This window comes from Marmota flaviventris, chromosome 10 (assembly GCF_047511675.1).
Source record: "Marmota flaviventris isolate mMarFla1 chromosome 10, mMarFla1.hap1, whole genome shotgun sequence".
In the NCBI taxonomy this organism is placed as follows: Eukaryota; Metazoa; Chordata; class Mammalia; order Rodentia; family Sciuridae; genus Marmota; species Marmota flaviventris.
This window is the reverse complement of record NC_092507.1, coordinates 21299937-21324345: the sequence shown is the minus strand read 5'-3', so window position 1 is coordinate 21324345 and position 24409 is coordinate 21299937. Positions and strand designations below refer to the sequence as shown.

General features: G+C 47.7%; 1 protein-coding gene across 1 annotated transcript in view; it reads right to left on the bottom strand.

Moving 5' to 3' along the window:
* The window catches only part of Oprd1 (opioid receptor delta 1), a 36892-nt gene extending 12782 nt beyond the window's left edge, over positions 1 to 24110 (bottom strand). The window contains exon 1 of the mRNA XM_027937504.2: positions 23884 to 24110. Within this exon, the coding sequence (XP_027793305.1) occupies positions 23884 to 24110 (227 nt within the window). The remainder of the gene's footprint in view (positions 1 to 23883) is intronic.
* Positions 24111 to 24409: the final 299 nt, after the last annotated feature.

Sequence of the window (24409 nt, the reverse complement as noted above, 5' to 3'; positions counted from 1 at the left end):
CATTTGTGGTATCATTGATACTCAAAAATTTTAGGATCTTGGAGCATATCAGATTTCGAGGTTTTAGATTAGGGATGCACAACTATATATAATGGGACATTATTATTTCTTAGAGAGGAAAGAGGCTATTTTCCTGGGGATTCTGGGGATTGAATCCAGGACCTCATACATGCTTTGTAAGTGCTCTATCCACTGCTACACCCAAGGCCCCAGAAGGAAATTCTGACACAAGCCTCATGGATGAACCTTGAGGTCATAAGCCAGTCAAAAACAGTGACTAAACTGGGCGTGATGGCGCACACCTGTAATCCCAGCAGCTCAGGAGGCTGAGGCAGGAAGATCTCGTGTTCAAAGCCAGCCTCAGCAACTTAACGAGGCACTAAGCAACTCAGTGAGACCCTGTCTCTAAGCAAAATACAAAATAGGGCTGTGGATGTGGCTCAGTGGTTGAATGTCCCTGAGTTTAATTTCCAGTACTAGTGAATAGGGTATGATTTCATTTACATGAGGTACTTAAAGGATTCAGATTCATTAGAGTCAGAAAGAATGGCAGTTTCCGGGGGCTGGGGAAGAAGAGTTTAGGGATTCATTGTCTAATGAGTATGGAGTTTCAGTTTGAGAAGATAAACAAGTTCTGGAGGTGGATGGTGGTAAGAGTTGCACAACATAACATAATATACCACACATTTAAAAATACTTAACATGGTTTTGGTTTTAGATAGGGTCTTGCTATGTTGCCCTGAGTGGCCTTGAACTCCTAGGCTCCAGTAATCCCCCAGCCTCTTCCTCCCAAGTAGCTGGGACTACATGCATGCACTACCATGTCTGGTGGTTGTTGTTTACATTGTGTATATTTGCCTAGGTGTACTGGACGAAAGTCAAACTACATATTTTATTGGGAGAACAAATCTCTCTTGACATAAATACTGAAGGAATAACAAAGTCAGAAGAGAAAAACCAAATGTTTGGGTCTGGGGCTATCATATATAAATTACAGATCAAAGCAAGAAACAGTTATGGTGGGTGGGGGGGGGGACTGGCACCAGGCATAGTGGTGCATGGCTGTAATCCAGCAATTCTGGAGCTGAGGCAGGGAGGATTGTGAGTTTGAGGCTAGCTTTGGCAACTTAGTGAGGCCCTAGGCAGCTTAGCAAGACCCTGTCTTCAAATTACAAAACAAAAAGGCTGGAAATGTTGCTCGGTGGTAAAGGATCCCTGGGTTCAATCCCCAGTACAAAAAAGCAACCAGAGGAGTCCCAATGTCATCATAGCGGAGGTGAGTTAGGGCTTCAACATACAAATTTGAGGTGGAGGAACACAAAAGATAATCAAGAGCTCTCACAGTATTTCTTTCATAAGCTTGAAAATGGAGTAAGGAAGTCCTTAGAGCCATTCCGATCTTGGCCCCTGAGCCAGGCATGGTGGCATGTGCCTGTAGTCCCATCTACTTGGGAGGCCAAAGCAGGTGGATCACTTGAGTCCAGAAGTGTAAGATCAGCCTGAGCAACGTAGCAAAAGCCCCTTCTCAAAACAAACAGAGCAAAACAGGTACTAGTTCCTTAATATACAAAGCTAAGTGATCTTGAACTTCACTTCACCTTTCTGAGTATTTCTTCATTAGAAATTTTGGTGTCAGATGCTGTTTAGAGGCCAATACATGGGAAAATGTCGCACTTACGGGCCATCCTGAAGATGGAAATCAGCAGCCCTTTGGTTCTCCCCTTGATATTTGTTCTGCTTTTTTCTCTTAGGGTTCCATCACTTTCCTCTGGGGGCTGGGAGTATGGCTCGGGGGCAGAGCACTTGCCCAGCATGCACATGGTCTTGGGTCTGATCCCTGACACTGCAGGAAAAAAATTAAAACTTACCCATTGGACCCGACGCAGGGGGTGAGGATGGGAAAGCTGTGGCTGAACTTCTCGTGACTCTGAGATGCTTTTAGAAACCCTTTGCGAAGTCCAAATCCCCATTAGCTCCTGTTGAATTATGCAGCTGCTGGGGCATTTGCTCCCAACCATCTCTCTCAGCCCTCTTCCTTCACTTAAAACACCAAGTGGTGGAACACGTTCATTTCCGAGCCCTAAATCCACTCCACGTTCCATCAAACCAGCCCCATGGCAGAAGATCATCACCACTTCTATTAATTTTCTTTCAACTTGACACAGCTCGGGTGTGCTGGGTGAGTGAGTCCCTCTGCCCACAGGCCTGCACCGTCAGGGCTACATTCAATCTACACTCGTCCCCAGGCCTCTGGCCTCTGGAGAGCCAGCTGAATAGCCTCATGCAGAATGACAAATAAGGTCCTTGTAAGAACTTTCTCCCCAGGGAACCCAGAGCTGTTGGTCAGAGAGGCTGACATCTTAATTTCTGAAGCCCAGAAGGTCGATATGCTCCCTCCTGGGTACCAGGCACAGATGTGCTGGTCTGACAGCTTCTTGAACAATATTCTCAGAGTGTCTTTTCCTTCAGGTGCCAGGTGCGCAATGCCAAGCACAGCAAGTGCCTGATCTCATTTCATCCTATTAACCCTTGAGGGTTAGTGCAAACAAACACCTGCCACAGGTGAGCTGAAGAGATGGCTTACTGAAAGGGACGCAGGTAGGAAGGGACAACAACAAGATCCCAACTCAGATCTATCTGGTTTCCAGAGCACAGGCTCTTAAACACGCACATCAGTGCTTTGAAGTTCACGTTCCCCGGCTTCCTTGCCACCTGTTTCAGCTTTTTAAACAGTGGCCCCCGCAAGGGGCTCAGTCCGGAGGCCAGGACTGAGTAAAGAAAGCTGATCCAGGGTGGGTTTGCTCCACAAAATCCAGCTATTCTTCACACATTCCCTGATGCTCCTGTGGCCCCAGGATTTGAAAGAAATCTCAGAACAATGCCACAGGTACAATGGGCGGGGGGGGGGGGGGGGGGTTGCCTGGGGCCAGGAGAAATCAGCTCAGAACCAAATGTACACCTCTGTCCAGTATTTATGGACAATAACTCTGTGCCAGGGCTTTCTCTGGCAAGATTTATGTACACCTGTGCTTTATTTTGCTTCTTAATAGATAATAAACATCTGCTGGGTACTTACTGTGCGCCTGGCACTGGGAAGGGCGTTTTATAGCACTTAATCCTCTCGGCACCCCATGAGGTAGGCAGTATTTATTATCCCCAGTTTACAGACAGCAGATTGCCATTGTGCGAGGCTGCAGTCAGAAAGTGGGGGAGGGGAGACAGACCAGTGTTCGTCCCCGAAATTCTGGGGCTTCTGTTTCAGCTTCTCTTTTGGGGGTTCGGGGACAGTAGTCTCCTTGGTACTCGTTTTACTCACGCCTGAGTCTAGACGCTACAGCAGTGCCTGGCCCAGAGCAGGAGCTCCCATCATACCTGTGGGATGAACACACTCTACCCCCCCCACTGGACAGGACAGCCTCCAGGCAAGAGCTATGTCCCACTCACACTGTGTCCCAGCAGTCAGCTCAGGCGTGGTACACATAGTGTTCACGGGAGGAGCCCTGGGTGCCGGGTGTCAAGGTGCCCTGATCCTTGGAAGAGTCACAGACCAAAGACATCAATCAGGACATTGCTTCTCCCCCACCCCCTCTCTCTGTCCTTCCTCCCTCCTCCACCTCAACCTGGACCAACCCCGCTGCCCTGCAGGACGCCTGGGCCTGACCCTGTTTGCCCTGAGTCTGAAGTGACTCAGCTCTGTAGAAGCATTCACTCAGATCATTTATCCAAGCGAGCTAATATGTTTCTAACAAAACTGAGGGGTTTTTTCCCCCCACTTATGCACAACAGCCCATGGGGTCAAAGTGAAGGCAAGAGACCTAAACCAAAACAAATAAACAAACAAAACAATAGCTTCAACACTTAGTCAAATCCAACTTGTGGCCCCTCAGGATCCAAACACAGAACAGCTTCAGCCCAGATTGAAACCCAGAGGGTCCCTGACCAAATCCAGGGCAGGTCGCTGGAGTATTCAGAATTAATTTTATTCCTAAATGCTTCTTCAGCTCTCAAAAATAGCAGCTGCTCAATATAAAATGTTCAAACAACAACAACAACAAAAAAAAAACATTTCATAAAGAAAGCTTTAAAACCACTGTTAACATTATAAGCCATCATTACAGATACCATGAAGACCATTTTATAGAAAGAAGAGCTTGCTGTAACACTGTTAGACAGCTGTTCCTCTCAAAAATACACTGTGACCTTAGGCTGGGGTTGTGGCTCAGCGGTAGAGCACTTGCTTAGCACATGTGAGGTACTGGATTCAATCCTCAGCATCCCATAAAAATAAAAAAATAAAATACAGGCATGTGTCCATCTATAACTAATTTTTTTTAAATATTTCTGTTAGTTGTTGATGATCTTTTTTTTAGTTTTATATATTTGTATGTGATACTGAGACTTGAACCTGGTGCCTCACATGTGTACCACTGAGCCACAATCCCAGCCCTAAAAAAAAAAATTTTAAGAAATATACTGAGACATAAATAAAGATTAAAATAAATAAATACACCCACACACACACACACACACACTGTGACCAGGCTGGGGCTGGGGCTCAGTGGTAGAGCGCCTGCCTCACACGAATAAGGCACTGGGTTCAATCCTCAGCACCGCATAAAAGTAAATAAATATACTGTGTCCATCTACAATGAAGAAAATTTAAAAAGAAAGAAAGAAAGAAATATACTATGACCATCTTTCCATATCTATTGATACAAATTAATCTTGATGACTGGTTGTTATTCTGGCCCAGGGGTCAATAAACTTATTCTGCAAAGGGCCAAGAAACAATTAGAATTTGTAGACCACATAAGGTCTCTGTTACATATTCTTCTCCTTTAAAAAAAAAAAAAAAAGCCTGCAAAAGTGTTAAAAAAAAATTAACTCAAGGACCGTAAAACAAACAAACAAACAAACAAAAAAACTATGGTCTAGATCTAGTCTCCTAGATGGCTCCTGAGTAAAGTTCCCTCATAAATCCCCTTTTGGGACTTGGGATGTAGGTCAGTGGTAGAGCACTCACCTAGCATGCAGGAGGCCTTGGGTTCCATCCCCAGCACTGCAAAATAAATAAAGAAAGAAAAGAAAATCCCCTACTGAAGGATATGTAGGCTGTTTCCACTTTTTTGTTGCTATTATAAATAATGCTATGATAAACTTCTCTGGGTACATAGATGGTCTCCTTGGGAAAAAATTCCCAGAACCTCAGAACTGGAAGGAAGCTTCATGGTGAGGGCAGAAAAAGAAAATTGTAACTAATCGCAGGCACAATTAGTTACAATGAAGTCATACTAGATCAGGGTGGGATAATAAGACCAGTATCCTTATAAGAAGAGGAGAGAGTTGGGGGCAGTGGTGCACATCTGTAACCTGTAATCCCAGTGACTCAGAAGGCCCAGGCAGGAGGATTGCAAGTTCAAAGTCAGCCTTAGCAATTTAGTGAGACCCTGTCTCAAAACACAAAATAAAAAAAAGGCTGGGGATGTGGCTCAGTGGAAAAGCACCCTGGGTTCAATCCCCAGGACCAAAAAAAAAGAAAGAAAGAAAGAAGAAGAAGAAAAGGAGAGGACAGCTGGACGTTGCACACCTATAATCCCCAGCAGTTCAGGAGGCTGAGGCAGGAGGATCATAAGTTCAAAGCCAGCCTCAGCAAAGATGAGGCGCTAAGCAACTCAGTGAGACCCTGTCTCTAAGCAAAATACAAAATAGGGCTGGGGATGTGGCTCAGTGGTCGAGTGCCTCTGAGTTCCATCCTCAGTACAAAAAAAAATAGTAGCAGCTACACAAAATGGACACTGAGGATCACCAGCAACCAGAAACCAGGCAAAGAAGTCTTTCTCTAGGGAATGAGGCCCTGCTGACCCCTTGATTTCAGACTTCTAGCCTTCTAACAATTTCTGTTGTTTCAAGTCACCAAGTTTACAGCAATTTGTTACAGCAGCCCTAGGAGACTATTAGAGAAGGGTTGTCCATTTTACTGGTATGGCCTAAAATACAGAAGTAATGACTATTAAAATGGCCCGCCAGGCTGGGGAGGTAGCTCAGTAGAAGAGCCTTGCCTAGCATGTGTGAGGCCCTGCATTCAATCCTCAGTGCAAAAAAAAAAAAAAAGTTGTTTCCCTTCCTATCTTCCCAAAAAAAGGTCTCTCCTCATCAAAAATACAGCATGTTGCCTTGGTATTTATCCTAAAGAATTAAAGTCAGCATACTGTAGCAATACTCGCATGCCCATGTTTAGTCACAAGAGCCGAAGTATGAACTAGCCTCGGTATCTGTCAATAGATGAATGGAAACAGAAAATGCAGTATACATACACAACTTCATCCAGCCATAATGAAGAATGAGCCAGGTGCGGTGGCACACGCCTATAATCCCAGAGTTTCGAGAGGATTGCAAGTTCAAAGCCAGCCTCAGCAAAAGAGAGGAGCTAAGCAACTCAGTGAGATCCTGTCTCTAAATAAAATACAAAAAATAGGGCTGGGGATGTGGCTCAGTGGTTGAATGCCCCTGAGTTCAATCCCTGCTACCTAAAAAAAAAAAAAAAAAAACCCAGAATGAAATTATGTCATTTGCGGGAAAACAGATGGAACTTGAGAGCATTATGTTAAGTAAAATAAGCCAAACTCAGAAAGTCCAGGGTCACATGTTTTCTCTCATATTTGGAAGCTAAAAGAAAAGAAAGGTCACGGGGAGGCGGGGCGGGGGGTCGCATGAAAATCAAATCAAAGGAAGATCAGCAGAGTAGAGGAAAGGGAGCAGGGGGGAGGAGGAGAGAAAAAGGGGAAAAACTGGGGAATTATATCAGTTAAATTACATTGTTACACTGTGTGCATGTATAACCATATAGCAACAAATCTCACCATTACGAACAATTATAAGATACCAATTAAAATATGGAAAAAAGAATATGGTAGAGAGAGAAGATGGGAGGGGAGGGGAGGGGGGATAGTTGAGGTTAGGAAAGGTAACAGAATACAACAGTCACTAATATGGAATTATGTAAAAATGTGGATGTGTAACCGATGTGATTCTGCAATCTGTATTTGGGGTAAAAATGGGAGTTCATAACCCACTTGAATCTAATGTATGAAATATGATATGTCAAGAGCTTTGTAATGCTTTGAACAACCAATAAAAAAAAAAAAGAAATAACAACAACAAAAAAAAGAATATGGTATATTGGCACTAAAAGTAAAAGTGGTGGGTGAAAATATCTCAAGTGTGTACTGTGTCACCTTCCCTGCTTGAATTCACTATTCCAATGAATCTGCACAAACACCACGGAGGTATTATCAGTCCCACCTTACAGGTGTGGAATGTTGAAGCTCAGAGAGGTGAAGTGATTTGCCAAAAGGCACACAGCTAGCCCAGGCTCTCAGTTGTGCCTCAGGTCTCTCAAACTCCAGAGCCCACATGCCTGACCACTACCCTCTCTTCTTTCTATATTAAAAAGAAAAAAAAAATTCAATCCTTTTGTTTTATAAAGACACACTTACAGCAGCGATCGGGAAGTCTCTGCCACTTCAGGGAACAAATAGCTTAAACAAAGCAACTGCCAGCAGTTGGGGTCCAGCTGGGGCTCCCTCTATTTGCAGACAAAGGGTGATTGCTCTCCTGATGGGCAAAACAAGCCCGGCTGGGCAGCCAGGGCTGCAAGCTGTGTCCCTGCCCACCATTTAACAAGGGTGGCAAGAGGCCAGAAATTAATTAGCTGTCTCAGTTTTGGCAAAGCCTCAGGAAGGAAAGTGGTTAATTATAACAAAGCTCAGTGAGCATGTCACAGTGGAAGATAAAGGGCTGGGACCTGGAGATAAAGAGTCCCTGAGTTGAGCATGAGTGGGGAGGCCAGGCGGGTCCCACTCAGCAATAAACAGCACAGATGTCTCTCTTCGTTCAGTTCAAGAACCACGGCAGGCTCAAGCAGGTCTCCACCGCCCTGGCCCTGCTCTGGTTTATGGATGGCTGGACCACAAAGTGGGCAGCCAGACACACGGAGGCCCCCAGGGAGCAGGATCCACAAGTGTGACATATCACTGCCTGCGATTCTGGCAACAGGATGTGACCTTCCTATAAACACCTACTGGCATGCCACCTGAGTGTCACAGCCTCCGCTGGGGCTCCAACTCTAAATAAAAGATAGTTTCCTGACTCCACACCCACTCATGGGGGCAGAGAGAGAGAGAGAGACAGATGAATAATCAAGTGTTTGAAATAGTGCATGGTCCCTGTTCGTTGGGGGACACCATGGAAACCCAGAGGAGGGTTGAGTTGGCTACAGCCATCAGTGGCTTCCTGGAGGAAAGAATTACTAAGCTGAAAAACCAGGGGCACCTCTGAGATTCCTACACATATTTCCCCCTCGTCTCTAACTGGAAGATTTTTATTACATACCCCAGCAACTGCACAGAGGGGATCTCAATAACAAAGTGCCAATTTGATATTTAAGAAATACTGAGACTCTGCCAGTGGCCCAGGAGGCTGAAGCAGGAGGCTAGCAAGTTCACAGTCAGCCTCAGCAACTTAGTAAGCCCCTATTGACTTAGCAAAAGCCTGTCTCTAAATAAAAATTTAAAAGGTGGTTGGGGGCTGGGGATGTAGCTCTGTGGTTAAGTACCCCTGGGTTTAATCCTTGGGGAAGGAAGGAAGGGAGGGAGGGAGGAAGGAAAGAAAAAAAATATTTGCAATTCGGGAGGCTGAGGCAGGAAGATTGCAAGTTTGAGACCAACCTCAGCAACTTAGTGAGGCCCTAAGGATTTAGCCAGACCTGTCTCAAAATAAAATTTACATTTTTTCCATATATTTGTTGATTGATTGTATATCTTCTTCTGAGAAGTATCTGTTCAGTTCCTTGACCCATTTATTGATTGGGTTATTTGGTTTTATGGTGTTAAGGTTTTTGAGTGCTTTATATATCTTAGAGATTAGTGTTCTATCTGATGTGTTTGTGGTAAAGATTTGCTCCCATTCTGTAAGCTCTCTATTCACCTCACTGTTTCTTTTGCTGAGAGGCTTTTCAGTTTGAATCCATCCCATTTATTGATTCTTGGTTTTAATTCTTGCACTATAGGAGTCTTATTAAGGAAGTTGGGGCCTAATCCAATATGATGGGCCTACTTTTTCTTCCATTAGGTGCAAGGTCTCTGGTTTAATTCCTAGGTCCTTGATCCACTTTGAGTTGAGTTTTGTGCATGGTGAGAAAATGTTCAACGTCTCTAGCAATTAGAGAAATGCAAATCAAAACTACTCTAAGATTTCATCTCACTGAAGTCAGAATGGCAGCTATCAAGAATACAAACAACAGGGGCTGGGGTTGTGGCTTATCGGTACAGTACTCGCCTAGCATGGGCGGGACCCGGGTTCCATCCTCAGCACCACATAAAAATAAAGGCATTGTGTTAAAAAAAAAAAAAGAATACAAACAACAATAAGTGTTGGCGAGGATGTGGGGGGAAAACGCACATTCATACACTGCTGGTGGGACTGAAAACTGGTGCAGCCAATCTGGAAAGCAGTATGGAGATTCCTTGGAAAAGTTGGAATGGAACTACCATTTGACACAGCTATCCTACTCCTCGGTTTATACCCAAAGGACTTAAAAACATCATACTACAGGGACACAGCCATATCAATGTTTATAGCAGCGCAATTCACAATAGCTAAATTGTGGAACCAACCCAGATGCCCTTCAGTAGATGAATGGATAGGGAAACTTTGGTCTATATACACAATGGAATATTACTCAGTATTAAAAAAGAATAACATCATGGCATTTGCAGGTAAATAGATGGAGTTGGAGAATATAATGCTAAGTGAAGTTAGCCAATCCCAAAAAACCAAAGGCCAAAGTTTCCTTTGATATGAAGATGCTGACTCATAATGGCAATGAGGTGTGTGGGCGGGAGCATGGGAGGAATGGAGGAACTTTAGATAGGACAAAGGGGAGAGAGGGGAAGGGAGGAGGCCACTAGGTAGAAATGACAGTGGAATGAGTTAGACATCATTACCCTAAGTTCAATGTATGAAGACATGAATAGTGTGAAACTACTTTGTGTTCAACCAGTGACTTGAAAAATTGTGCTCTGTATGTGTAATATGAAATGAATTGCATTCTGCCATCATGTAACAAATTAGAATAAATAAATAATCTAATAAAGAAAAATAAGGGCTGGGATTGTGGCTCAGCAGTAGAAGGCTCGCCTAGCACGGGTGGAACCAGGGTTCAATCCTCAGCACCACATAAAAATAAAGGCCTCATGTTGTGTCCATCTACACCTAAAAAAAAATAAAATAAATATTAAAAAACAAAACAAAACATATAATTAAAGAAAAAGAAAATAAAATTTACAAAGGGGCTGGGGACACGGCTCAGTGGTTAAGTAACCCTGGGTTCAATCCTCATTATCAAAAAAGAAATATTTAGTAGATGCCTCCCTTAGGGTCAGGAACTGAACCAGGAAACAAGATAGATAAATGAACACGGCTCCTGCCCTCAGGCAGCAACCGGTAAAGGGAAAAGCAACTCAGAAATAAGCCCCGGCACCACAATTATAGAACATTGCTTCATGACCATCTGTTTCTATATGTGTCTCTGTTGTGGTTTGGATATGGACTAAGTGTGTCCCCCAAGGCTTCATGGGTTGAAAATTGATGCCCATTGTGAGGCATTAGGAGGATGGAAATAGGCCAAATATGGTGTTGGGGGCGCCCTCTGGGGGCTAATTAAGAAAAGGTAATCAAGGGAGCCCCCATGATTGAATCCTGGTGGTTTTATAAGAGGGAGAAAAAGCAGATAGCACTCGCCTGGGGTTGCAGTTTTTCAGGAGGCTAAGGCAAGAGGCTCAACTGAATCCAGAAGTTTGAGGCCAGCCTAGGCAACAAAGCAGGACCCCCTCTCCCCCCACAAAAAAAAAAAAAGTAAAAGAAAAAAAAAGAAGAGGGAGGAGCTGGGGTTGTGGCTTAGCGGTAGCATGCTCGCCTAGCACATGCTGGGCGCTGGGTTCGATCCTCAGCACCACATAAAAATAAAATAAAGGTATTGTGTCCAACTACAACTAAACAAAATATTTTAAAAAAATAGAGGAGGGAGAAAGATAAGAACAGACACAAATACACACCCATGTTCCCTTTCTCTTGCCATGTGATCTGGTGATGCCCTGCACCACTCGAAGACTCCGCCAGCAAAAAGGCCATCAACCAGATGTGGTCTCACAGTCTTGGACCATGAGCCAAAATGAACCTTTTTTCTTTATAACTTACCCAGTCTGTGGTAATTGTGTTATTATTAACAGAAAATATGCTAATATAGTTCCCCCTTTTCCTAAGTGACAAGCACTGGAGAGACACTTGATTCACATCCATGAATTTAACAACTGACCACAGAGAGCACAACCAAGGCATTTGTCAGAAGGCCAAGAAATGTTCCCAATGTCACACCACCCACAGGCTGTAGTACCAGGACCAAGCCCAAGTCTGTCTGACTCGTGTCAGGGTGGCGAGGTTCCAGTCCCCAGCTAGTCAATCAAACATTCCCCCAGCGTGGCTGTGATAGCTCTTAGTAGATGGGGCTCACACTGCCGACCAGTTGACTTTAAGTAAAGGAGATTCTCTTTGGCCATCTGGGGTGCCTCCTCCAATCAGCTGAAGGTGTTAAGAACAACACTGAGGTCTCCAGAGGGAGCAGACATCCCACCCAGGGACAGGTCCACAGCACTCTCTCTGGCCTGAGGCTGTCCAGCCCCACTGCCTGCCCTGCAGATACCAGCTTGCCTTTCAGACCCTACAACTGCAGAAGCTAACGCCTAAAAATATGTCCCATTTTGAGGCTGGGGTTGTGGCTCAGTAGTAGAGCACTTGCCTAGCATGTGTGAGGCCCTGGGTTCGATTCTCAGCATCACATATAAATAAAATAAAGGTCCATTTACAACTAAAATAAATATATACTTAAAAAAAAAAAAAGAAAAAGAAATATGTCCCAGTGGTCCTTTTACTCTGATAGGACCGTGACTGATATAGACCCAAAGCCCTTGCTCCAGGCTAAGGCTGGTGCCAGGGAGCCACACAGTCCCCTCATCCAGTAAAAAAGCAATGACAATCACCACCAGGCTGGGTTGATGGAGGGGTCAATGTGATGAGAGGCAAGGTGACAGGATGACAAGAGGGCTGGCTGCAGTCAAACATCTTTCCTCTGTGAGTCTCAGTTTTTTCACCTATAAATTGGGCACACTAAATTGTTAATACCTCATAGAAGTATCCTGAAGATTTGAGATTTGCACTTAACGCTTCCTGTACAGACAGATGCCTTTTATCCCCTCTCTAGTACAGGGGATTGAACCCAGGGGCACTTTTCCACTGAGCTGCAGCCCCAGTCCTTTTTATTATTTATTTATTTATTTTTTAAAAATATTTATTTTTTAGTTGGACACAATACTTTTATTATTTATTTATTTTTATGTGATGTCGAGGATCGAACCCAGGGCCTCTCACCTGCTAGACAAGTACTCTACCGTTGAGCCACAGACCCAGCCCTTTTTTTATTTTTCATTTTGAGACAGGGTCTTGCTAAGTTGCTGAGGCTGGCCTCGAACTCAGGATCCTCCTACCTCACCCTCCTGTGTTGGTGGGATTTCAGGCAAGTGCCACTGCACTTGGCTCATTTCCAAGTTTTTAATGACTTTGAGGGTTTCCTCTTTGCCAAGTTGATGATCCGATCCCACAATTCCATATAAAAAGAATGCCCATAAGTTTATTAGTCTTTGTGATCAATATGTGGATGTGACACAGTTTGCCCAACCCATCCCCCACAAGGGACTCTTTTTGAGGACAAACGGCCAGGAAAGTCCTGGGCAGAGCACTTCATACACATACTCTTGTTCAAATTGTACCCTCCCTGCCTGGGAGGTGGGCCTCAGCATGTTCCCGTTTTGATCACAGAAGGAAATTGTGGCCCACAAAAGTGAGGGGTTCATCCAGGTGTGCAGAGTGGACAGAATTAGATCAAAATCAGTTCCCCAAAGCTCAAGTAGACTCAGGCCTTTGGCCATGTTGTGTTGTAGTTCTTTTTTTCTTTTTCTTTCTTTTTTTTTTTTTTTGGTACCAGGGATTGAACCCAGGGGCATTTAACCACTGAGCCACATCCCCAGCCCTTTTTATGTTTTATTTAGAGACAGGGTCTCGCCAAGTTGCTTAGAGCCTTGCTAAGTTGCTGAGGCTGGCTTCGAACTTGCAATCCTCCTGCCTCAGCCTCCTGAGCTGCTGGGATTACAGGCGTGCACACCGTGCCCGGCTGTATGGTACTTCTTATGTCCCGTCTCTCTGCCTGGCACTCAACAGTGTCATTTTTGCTTTATTCATTAACAGTTTATCATTTTAACACATAAGTCTGCTCTGCTCCATAGCCTCTCCAGATCCCTGGCTGTACCGAAGAGTTCTTTTCTTCACAGCAGGAATTGGGAGGTATGAATTCAGCCTTCTTTATGGACATTGCTTCATGGGCATTTTGCGTGCCTGGGCTCTGGGAATCAAGGGGCCTCAATTCAAAGTCTGACTCCACCACTTCCCATCTGTAGCTCTGGGCAAGTGAATTATCTCTGAGCCTCAGTTTCCTCATCTGTTAAATGAAGAAAAACCTCAAAGAGCTAAGAGAATTAGATGAGATCATACATGTGAGGTGCTGCCACCTGGTCAGCGCCAGGGAAAGCGCAGCCATTCTGTTTCTGGTGGTAACCTATGCCAAGTCGATATGCCAGTTTTGCTGGGGAGCACTCTCCTCCCTGGCATGACCAGGCCTGGGCAGGGGAAGGAAGTGTCTCAGAGCTACCTGCCCTGTTTAGCAGAATGGCTCCATTGCTCCCCAAGGGAGGAATGGAAAATCACCAGATGTGGGGCACTTCCCAGGACTCTGGGCACATGAGCTTTTATAATCAAGGGAAACAGATGACTTCCATCTGTCCTGCAGGGGCATCTGGTCTGACCAGGAAAAGCAGATTCTCCCTTGGCTAATCCCTGACTCTGGTCCCCAAGTGCTGGGCAACCAGCCCAAAGACATCATTAGCACCTACGGCTTCCTGCTGGGGCCAGGCCTGTGCCAACACCAGGCATCATCCCCCTTCACCTTGGGGTTTGCTGCTGCCTCTGCCTATAAACACTTCCTCTGAGCACTTTTCTCCTCCCACCCTCCCGTACACAACTGCACCCCCGCCACGGTCTCTCCTAGGCCCGCTTGAGTTTCCCTCACTGCTTGTGGCCCTGGCCTATGTCTACTTGCTTATTATCTATCTTTTCCCACTAGAATGTCAGCTCCCCCGGGGCAGTGACAATCTCCATCGTGGCTGCGTCCCCAGCACCTGGAACTGTCCCTGGAACTTAGGAGGAGCTGTCAGGTAGACGTTGCCACAACCTTGAGATGAGGTGTTTTTCTGTCATCTCCATTTCACAGAGGAGAAAAGAGGCTTGCTCACTGAGCCCAAGAGACCTGGACTTGAAGCCCAGCATGTCTGCCTATGAGGGAGGGGGCTGTGTCTCCAGCTGCTGGCCCCACTCCAGGAAACTTGGGGTTCTGTAGGTCTGACAGGTGTTGTCAGCGGCCCCCAGACCCAGCTTCCTCGTGCAAGAACCCACTTCTCATGCTCCCAAGCACTACCATGCCCGGCCACCCTGAGCTCAGATGATGCCCAGTGTACCAAGTGATGCCAGGAGAGAGGGGGTGACATTAGAAAAAGTGAGTTCCAGTCCTCCTGTGGCCACTAACTCAAAAGACAAAACCATTTCAGGGCTTGGTTTCCTTATTTGTAAGTTAGAGGGGCTGGAATTGACATAAAGGGTGGCAGAGGACAGGGCAACAGTCTTGAGTGTGGGCTCTGGGCTCAGAACGACACTCTTCTGATTTCCATCTGACCCTGAGACTTTGGGCATGTTGCATCATTTCTCTGAGCCTCAGGTTTTCTCATCTATAAAGTGGGGATGACACTCCCCTTCTATGGGTTCTGTGAGGATCAAACAGGATAAGATATAATATAGATACATCTCTAAGCAGAGTGCTTGGCCCAAAATAAGTGCTCAATAAAGTGTTTTTAGATAAATTGTCTTCCACCATTCTAGGCCTTGGTGACAAGTTTACCTATGTGGGAAAAGGAGTTCCATGTGTGTGTGTGTGTGTGTGTGTTTAATAAGGCTTTTTTTTTTTTTAATCTCATGGGACTCTGAAGTTCAAGTTCTTTCCACTTTTCAAGAAACAGTAGGAAAAGCTGTACAGGACAAGATTCTTTCCACACACATCCTTCTTGGCCAGAGACAAAGCCGCTGATTTCTGCAGCTGCACTAGCAGCTATAAATCAGTAGCACACAACCCAGAAACCCCAGCCCACCCCACACCCCTAACTGGTAACAGGACCGCTACAGACTGCCTGATGGCAAATTGCTAATTTAAGCCCAGCTTTGTGTTCTACCCTGCGATTATCCCTCTTCCTGTGTGTGCCTGTTGTGATATTCTGGGTGGCCAATTTGATTTCCAGGTCCCAGGATTCTGTGGTTAATGAAATCATTCCTTACCCTTGCCCAGCCCCCTGCCTCTCAAGTCCAGACATCTGCTGAGGGTGGGGGCATCCTGAGGTCACAGCATCTGAAAATCATTTTTCTTTGAATCTCAGCTGTGGTGAGAAGGGCCTTAGGTTACGCTTGTCTTTTCTCCACTGAATCTCCAGCGCCAACTCTCCTTCTCATGGTTTTTCCAACATCTGCTTACATATCTTCAACAACTGGAAGCTCCCTACATTACACAGCAGCCCATACCTGGTTGGAAAGCTTTGCCTGTGGGATCATTTCTTCTGGAAATAATACAAGATATGCACAAAATGTGTTCGAAAATATTCACAACAGCACCAGATTGGCATAACATTGGAAATAACACGACCCACCCCACTGCCATAGAGCACATTCATACAACGTAACCATCAAAAATCAAAACATCATGTTGTTATTTGTTTGTTTTTCCAGTACTGGGAATTAAACCCAGGGCACTCGACCAATGAGCTTCATCCCCAGCTCTCTTTATTTTATTTTGAGGCAGGATATTGCTATTTGGCTCAGGCTGGCCTCTAACTTGTGATCCTCCCACCCCAGCCTCCCAAGTAGCTAGAATCACAAATGTGCACCCTGCAGAAATCACATTTTCAAAGAATGAGAACATGCTCGTGATATAAGTGAAAAGACCTATACAAAGCACATATGCTGTGATCCCAATTTCACTATGTGATTCTGACTTCATTAAAATTGGGGCGGGGGCAGAAAAAGAGAGGAAATCAAAATGACCAAGCCTTTCTCTATGGCAGGGTGATGGGTAACATTTGTCTCAACTTAGACTTCTCCATGTTTTCTGAAATAACTACCTTGTTATCTTTATTCTAAAAGAAAATTTCTAATGTGGAGCTGACAAAGTTTCCCTGTAGCATCCATCCAATAATTCTAGTTCTCCACCAAATGAATGAGAAGCAAGCCTCACTCCTCTCCTAGAAAGGCAGAATTTCAGAAAACATGGATGGAATACTAAATGCCTGGCTCTGTGCTGAAGCCCTCCACACCCCACATACAGGCCTCAGAGGTCAGCAGACAACTCTGACCCGTTCCCCACCCTTGTTTCCTGCTTCTCTGACCAGACATCACCAGCTCTGGCCTCCATTCCCCAGGGGTCTCGTGGCTGGCAGAGGCAGAGTGGATGATGAGTGGTTTGGGAGTCAGAACAGCCTGGGCTCAAGTCTTGACTCTGCCCTTCTTGCTGAGAGGAGCACTTGCTCCCTCGGAGCCCCGTGTCCTCATCTGTGAACGGGAACAGAAGGCTCCCGCTGAAGATCTGTGGTGCAGCTTGGAGAAGCCTCTGGCATGCTGCAGAGGCTCAGGAAGAGGCCACTCAGTGACTCCTCCTGGTGAGTCTATGAGTCACACACACTCCCCAGGGAATGAACCCGAGACCCAGGAAGTGGCAGGCTTCAGGCAAGGCCAAGAGATGCAGAGGGAACAGGACCAGGGCTGCTGCTTGCTCTCCCTGCTCAGCCTCACCTGAGGTCACCGGGGCCCAGCCTCCGCCTTCCTGCTAGGAAGCAGCACTGCATTCCGGAAAGAGGATGCTGAGCCAGAGTCTCCATGACCTGTCCAAGGTCATGAGCTCTCTCCACGGCCCTGCACCAGCCTCTTTGGTTCCCCCACATGGAGTCTCTCCCCATCCAGTCCACCCCCACAGCAAATTCATCCTCTCGAACATCATTCTGCACAGATTGTTCCCGAATTCTCATCTGCTGGCCTGTGACCCAAAGTGCTCTCATTTCCCAGCATGACTGACCTTACCGAGGGACCAAAGGGCCTGCCCAGTCTCAGCATCCACATCCGGGCTGGCAGCTAGAGCCTCAGCACAGCCACACCAGGCCTGTCTCCAGTCCTTCTCTGTCCCCTACCCCCAGATGACCCCTTCCGATTACCTGGAGCTGACTCATGAAGTTCCTCCAACATTTGTACCTCCTCAGGAATTTCAGAAGGCAGGAATTAAGGTGGCGGGCTCATCACTGGCACCCAGATCCCACTCGGCACAGCAGTTGCTTTTGACAACCACAGTGAGGAGGACATCTGCTCATGAGGCCTTTCCTGTTTTTGTCCCTGAAGCCTCTCCATCCGCACAGCCACCCTGTCCAGTGCTGTCCACTTGGCCACAGTGAACCTCCCTGCCCTTTCTATCACTCATCATCCACTGGTCCTTTCATTGTCCAAGCTGTTTCTTCTTTCTAGAATGTTCAGCCTCTACCTTTCCATATAACCAACTTCAGCTCCCCTTCCATGACTGGGTCCCAGGCATTGCCACCACTGTCTAGTTCAGGTGCCTGCACTGGACCCCACAGCCCTGCACCTGTCCCTGAAGCTGTACCTAACCAGGGGCTCTCAGGCAGGGCTGTGTTAGGAGCCTGCACAGGGGTCAATATCAGCAAATGTTTGTTGACTGTCTAAATGTGCAGCCCATGTAAGACAAAGGACAGGGCACAAGGTAGGAAATGAAGATAATCAGACCTCAACAGCCACCCACTCTGCCCACTGCGGCAGCTGCAGGTGTACTGGTTAATTGGGACTGACACATATAGAAGTGTGGAGAGCAGAGACAGAGAATAGGAGAACAGTGACTGAGACTGGGGGTCTCTGATGACCTCATGGCTGTGGCATGCTTAGTGCCTGGGAATGTTCTGTGCAAAGGCATTGAATGCCTAGCTCCTTTGGTAATGCTCTGCATGAGGAGGCTCTGTGCAAGACTCCTGTTAGCTTCAACCTTGAACTCAAGCGCATAGCTCCCAGGGATAGAGGAATTCTCCTGCTAGACAACCACAATGCTTCACCAGCTCTGCAGTTCCTGCGCCTGCTTAACAGAAACTTTAAGCAATGGGCCTCCCCGAGAGCTACACAAAGCTCCCAACAGTGCACATTGCAACTGTGGATTGCAAATGTGGAAAAGCTGCATTGGTGTTTCTAGTTCTGTAATTTTCCTGAATACAAAGGATAATGCTCGTATAGTCATTAACCTGATAATGAGACATATATAAAGAAAGATTGCTGGCGTCACTGTTTAGATCTGCTTCTCCATCAGAGAGCAGCCCTCCAACGGACTCCAGCTTTATCTTCAAAATCATCTGCGTGCATGAGGCTTTTTCTTATCCCCCTTCACCCCTCCCTGGAACCACAAGTTTGGCCACACTGGATGTGGCATTAAGGGCCTACTGTGTGCCAGGTGCTGCGTTGAGACCTTTATATGCATAACCCCACTTAATCTCCCCAGTCACCAATCATGACCTCCCAATTTTTCAAATGAGCAAATGAGGCTTAGGGAAGTTAATTTTGTTTGTCCAAAGCCACACCAACAGGACGTGGGAGAGCTGGGATTGAGACCCACCCAGTACTAGCTCACCCCTGACTGTGACCTTCATCATGACACTGTTTTCTCACCAGAATCTCTCCTGGCCTGGAGACCCTTGGCCCCTGTTTTATTCAGCTTTTTTGCTGCTGTAACTAAAAGATCTGACCAGAACAATTATAGAGGAGGAAAGTTTATCTGCGGGCTCACAGTTTCAGAGGTCTTAGTCCACAGAAGGCTGGCTCCATTCCTCAGGGATCAAGATGAGACTGAACATCATGGCGGCAAAGTCCCTCTGGAAGCAGCTCACACAGTGATCAGGAAGCAGAGAGAGAGCCCACTGGCCAGATACAAACAGACACCCAAAGCCACACCCCAATTTCCACCTCCTCCAGACACACCCCACCGCTTCGGTTTCCACCCAGTTAATCCCTATCAGGGGAGTCATTCACTGACTGGGTTAAGACTCTTACAACCCAATCCTGTCTCCTCTGAACTTTCTTGCACTGTCTCACATGTGAGCTTTTGGGGAACACCTCACATCCAAGCCATAACAGCCCCTTCCCTAACCTGAGAAAGAGGGGAGAGAGAAATAGACAAACAGCACAGGCTGGGCCTCCAAAATGAGACAGGGACTTAGTGTTCCCAATTCTGCAGTTAATACTTGAGACCCTTTCCCGGCAGCTCCTTACACTTCAAAAGACAGAAGGGACAACCAGAACCCCTTATTCACTGTGACCCTGCCACAGCCCAGGCCATCTGGCCAGGCCCATCCTCCCTGCTGTGTGTGGCAGTCACCTGGGATGGCAGGGAAAACAAGTTGCTTCACCAACATCACTTATCCAATCTTTAGGACCCAAGCACCTAAGAGGTGGTGCATCTGACAGATGAAGACACTGAGGTTCAGGGAGTCCAGCCAGCTTGCCAAAGACCTCAATTGGCATTTGATACAAGGAGAAAAGCCAGAAGAGACCCAGGATGAGGAGAGATCAAGGGGCAGAGAAGTATTCAACGTGAAACAGTCACACAGAGGAAAACTGGGGCTGGAAAGGGACAGAGGACACTGGGAGAGGGTAGAGACGGTAGGTGCAAACCTGCCCAACCCAGGATCAGGAGAGGTAGAGGCAGCGAGGCAGGAAGCCTTTAGAACAGACCAGGTGGGAAAAGACTGACTCCATTCTTCTGCCTAGAGTCCAGGATGGGTGAACCAGAAAGTTTGGGGCAGGAAGTGGAGGGGACAGGGGGTCACCTGCCAAAGATAAGGGTCTTCTGAACCCTCTAATTCCACCATACCCAAAGGACCACTGATGGAAACTCTCTGAGATGTCAGCACGGCTGAGGGCACTGGCTCTGCCCAGAAGGAGCGGTTGTCCAGGTCTGCACTGAGGACCCGGGGCACCTCCACGCTGGAGTCCCCTGGTAGGCTGGACTCACTGCAGAGCAGGTGGTGATGCTCCACTCTGGGGACCAGCTGTCCTGAGAAATCCTGCTTGCACTTCATAGAAACCTTATTCCTGGGAACCACACAGGCTGTCTGCTAAGAGGGTGATTCTCATGCACCCAGAAGGATGAGTGGGCTCCTCGGGCGGGTCGTGGAGTGAGGAGGGGGTTAGTGCAGCCGTGCGGTGGGCTCTGGCATTCTGAGATTCCTGGTTCTTTTTCTCAGGCCCTCCTCCCTGTCATTCTTCCCATTTCCACCTCTGTCTCCTCATCCTGCAGCTCTGAAGAGTGCACCTCTGATCTCTGACTAGGCGAGACCCTCTCTCACCCCACAAGCCCTTCGCACAGCTGCAAATTTGGGGTTTTTTCCTTTTTCCTCACGGTTGGATCTCAGCATCCAGCACAGCATCCTTGGAACTTCCTTGAAAGAGTTAATTCTTTTCACTCCTTCACACAGAGCCCCTCCCTGTTCTCAAAGGGCTCAGGGTCTCAAAGGCTCAGATTTCATACTTCATCTCCTTTAAGCCTCATCCCAGCCCTTGGAGGGCTTGTTGCTATTCCCACTTTCTGGGTGGGGGGTGAGCTTCCATAGAGAAGTGGCTAGCCCACATACACAGCAAGCAGTCAGCCGATTTGAATTCACGTGTCTGACTCCAGAACCCCAGCTCTGCCCACTGCACTACCCTGCTTTCCTGCCCCAGGGGTCCTCTGGATCTTCCCTTGAGATCCTTCCCCGGCCTTCAGCTGCCGAAGCTCAGGCCTGATTGGCACAATTCATTCAATCACTTCTTTATGTAACCAATCCATGGGCTTGTTTATTGGCTGTGCCAGGCCCGGCATGGGTGGCCAGGGAATCACAGGTGGCTCAGAGCTCCAGGAGTCCTTCAGGGAACCAGGGGATTTTTTCCCTCCATCCTCGGCTGCCCTCTCTCCACTGCTCTTGGGAGTTTTCTGGAAGAAGTCGACCCTTAGATAACTGCCCTGTGCTCAGCCTGCCTCTTAGCCCCCATCATCCTCCCACCTCTAAGGACAGCAGACTGTAATGTATGGGCTCAATAACATATAGGGTCCCAGTTCTCAGGGTCTCCAGCATGTTCTGAGGATCCATGTTCTGAGGAGGGACAGGACTCTCCCACCCTTCTTCTATGCAATGCTTTGACTCTCCCCTACCCCAGGTAGTTCAGAAAAAGTTCTGAATCTGGAGTCATAACATTAGGGCTCTAGCTCTGAGTCTGGTGCCAGATGCAGTAACAAAGAACAAGTCACCTGGCTGCTCCATGAGCAGCAGATTCCTCATCTGATCTGTAAAATGAGGGCAAGGATGATGGTGATCCTAATGCCTACTGCTCACGGTTATAGGTGAGCATTAACTCATTCAGACCCAGAGACTGTTATAGACAGATGGCCAGGGAAATGTAGCAACATGGGGACCTATGGAGCCAGCTATGCCATTTGCATACATTTGACAATTGATTTCCAAAAGGCTGGCTGGAAATGCACCCAGCAGGCTGAGCCCAGAGCCTCCCCAGAGCAGTCCCTGAGAAGAAGGAGGCCCTCCCTTGCTCAATGGTCTTAGGAAAGCTGTGCTCATCAGCCCAGCAGCCAGAGGCCCTGGGGAAAAGGCTGGAGATGGGAACAATCTGGCTCTCAGCTTTTCCCAGACTTGAGCTTCTGGAGCTCCCCTAGAGAGCATGTAGCTCTCCGCGTTGTATCCACTCTCAGGCCCACCTTAAGATGAGTGCCTCCCTCATGTTCCCTTCTTGAATCAACCCTGGATCCTGTAGGATCTGGAAAATTCCTCCTCCTCATTGTACAGACAGCTTCCATTTATTGGGTCCAGGCACCAAGCCAGCTGCATTAGATACACCCCTTCACTGACACCTCACAACCACCCTGCTGAAGGAGGTTCTATTATCTCCCCATCTATGGGTGAAACAGAGGCTCAAAGAAGTAAGAGATGTGCCCATGTCACAAAGCCAGTTTGTGGCAGAACAGGGATTAAACCCACATCAGCCCAACTCTAAGCCTACAGAGTGGGGAAATTCACTGACAAAAACACAAAGCAAAGATCAGCCCTCCCTGTGCTTGGGGAAATTTTCCCACTGTAGCTGGTGATGAGTCACTAAAGGCTCAGGAAACCCTTGTACCTTCCACTCTTCCTGAGGAGCAAAGAGGTCATCAATGCCAAAGACCCCTGAGACCCACATACTCCATTAGATGCTCCAACATGCTTCCCTGCAGAGCCCCCACACTCTGGAATTCATACTGTTCAACCAAGGAGATTGGGTCTCTGTTCTTCCATAGGGAAACTGAGGCAGATGGCGGCTGAGGCAGGAGCAATAAGGCATAGGTCTCAAGGCTGGGCTGGGACCATGGTTCACATCTCTAACCACTGAGCCCATGATCTGTCCTCTTCCCAACCTGGTGACACCATTGCCCAGAAAAGTTCAGGATTAGGTCCTGGATCAACCAGCATGGGAGACCCATTTCAAACAGCAGCAAATCCCAAGGCATCTTGTTTAAGGATGGGAGTCTCCTCTCAATCTTTTTTGCCCAGATATGAGCTGGCAGGGTGACATCAGGAGGGCCACTTCTGGGAAACACTGATGATGTTTTAGACTGACAAGGTCTCAGAACATTCTGCAAATATCAAGAAGAGAACCTCACTTTGAGGGGGTCAAAAGCACAAATTCCACTGCTGCCCAAACTAACCACTGCTGTCTTGGGGAAAAAAAAAAGAGAGAAAATGAGAGGGACATTTATGAGGAGATCAGAGCCTTTTCTGAGTCATATCCAGAGTTCCTGACCAGATGGCCACTGGGGAAGGGAGAAGAGAGTCTATTAGACAGCCCACAGCCATTGACCATTGTATCCATGGGCTCTCCATTGGCAAGCATATGTAGCTGCACAAAGATCGGTGCCCAAAACCACTTTGGATGACCCCTCTCCTTGGGGTTTCAGAGGTTTGACAAGAAACATCACAGTCAACATCTCATTCTCAGAGACAACTACAAATTGATGGTTTGGGACAAGCACACACCAACACGGGGACCCCAACATAGTTACCAAATCTGACTTGGTAAGTGCACCCCCCCAGCATGGTGCAAATATGACACTGTCCCCACCACCTACATAGTGTCCATACTCATCAGTCTACCTGGAAGGCCCAAAGCACTGTAGAGCATCTCCACCCACCCCTGAAGTTTCAGAGGACTAAACATATACTCTTACTGTCACAATCACCCACTCGCAAACTGACAGACACAAACTGTTGCCAAACTGTCCCACAACCCTGGTGCAGAAGCAAGGGGATGCAAACGAACGATTAAATGTTAGGCAAGCTCAAGAAGCAAGCGTGCGCGCGCGCACACACACACACACACATACACACACACACACACACACTCACACAAGACATTCATTTCTGTGTCCCACTCTCAAAAGAAGTACCCTCCCCTCTGGACCTCGTGCGAAGGTTGGAGGAGTCGAGGCCCAGGTCTCAAATCCGTGGTCACAATCCTCACCCCGGGGCCAAGTCCCGCTGCGCCAGCCCGCAGTGGACTCACCGGACGATGCCAAACATGACAAGAACGTTGCCCAGCAGCCCCACTGCGCACACAGCCGAGTAGAGCGCGGTGATAGCGATAGCCAGGGCGAGGGATGAGGCGCTCCGAGCGCCCGGCTGCCCCGACGCATTGGCGCCCGCGCTGGGGAAGGCGCTGGGGAAGGCGTCCGAGGCGTTGGTGAGAATCAGGGGCTGTAGCTCGGCATCCGCAGAGGGGACAGGCTCCATGGCGGCCCCGCGATCGACTCCGGGTCCCTCTCCACCGTGCGCCCAGGGCGCAGGAACCTGGCGCTAGGGGCGCGCCAAGGGCCGAAGCTGCGGCCCCGACGCCGCCTGCTGCAGCGTCCTGGCCGACCGGCTTTCTCTGCGCCTCCTCCGCCTGCCCTGCCGCCCGCACCGATCCAGCACACGGCGTCCTCCCGCTCGCCTAGCCCGGAGCGCTGTGAGCCAGGAGCTGCTACCGGCTCCTCGGACGCGCCCGCCGCGCGCACCACGTGGCCCGGAGGCGTCCGCCAGCCTGCGCCCGC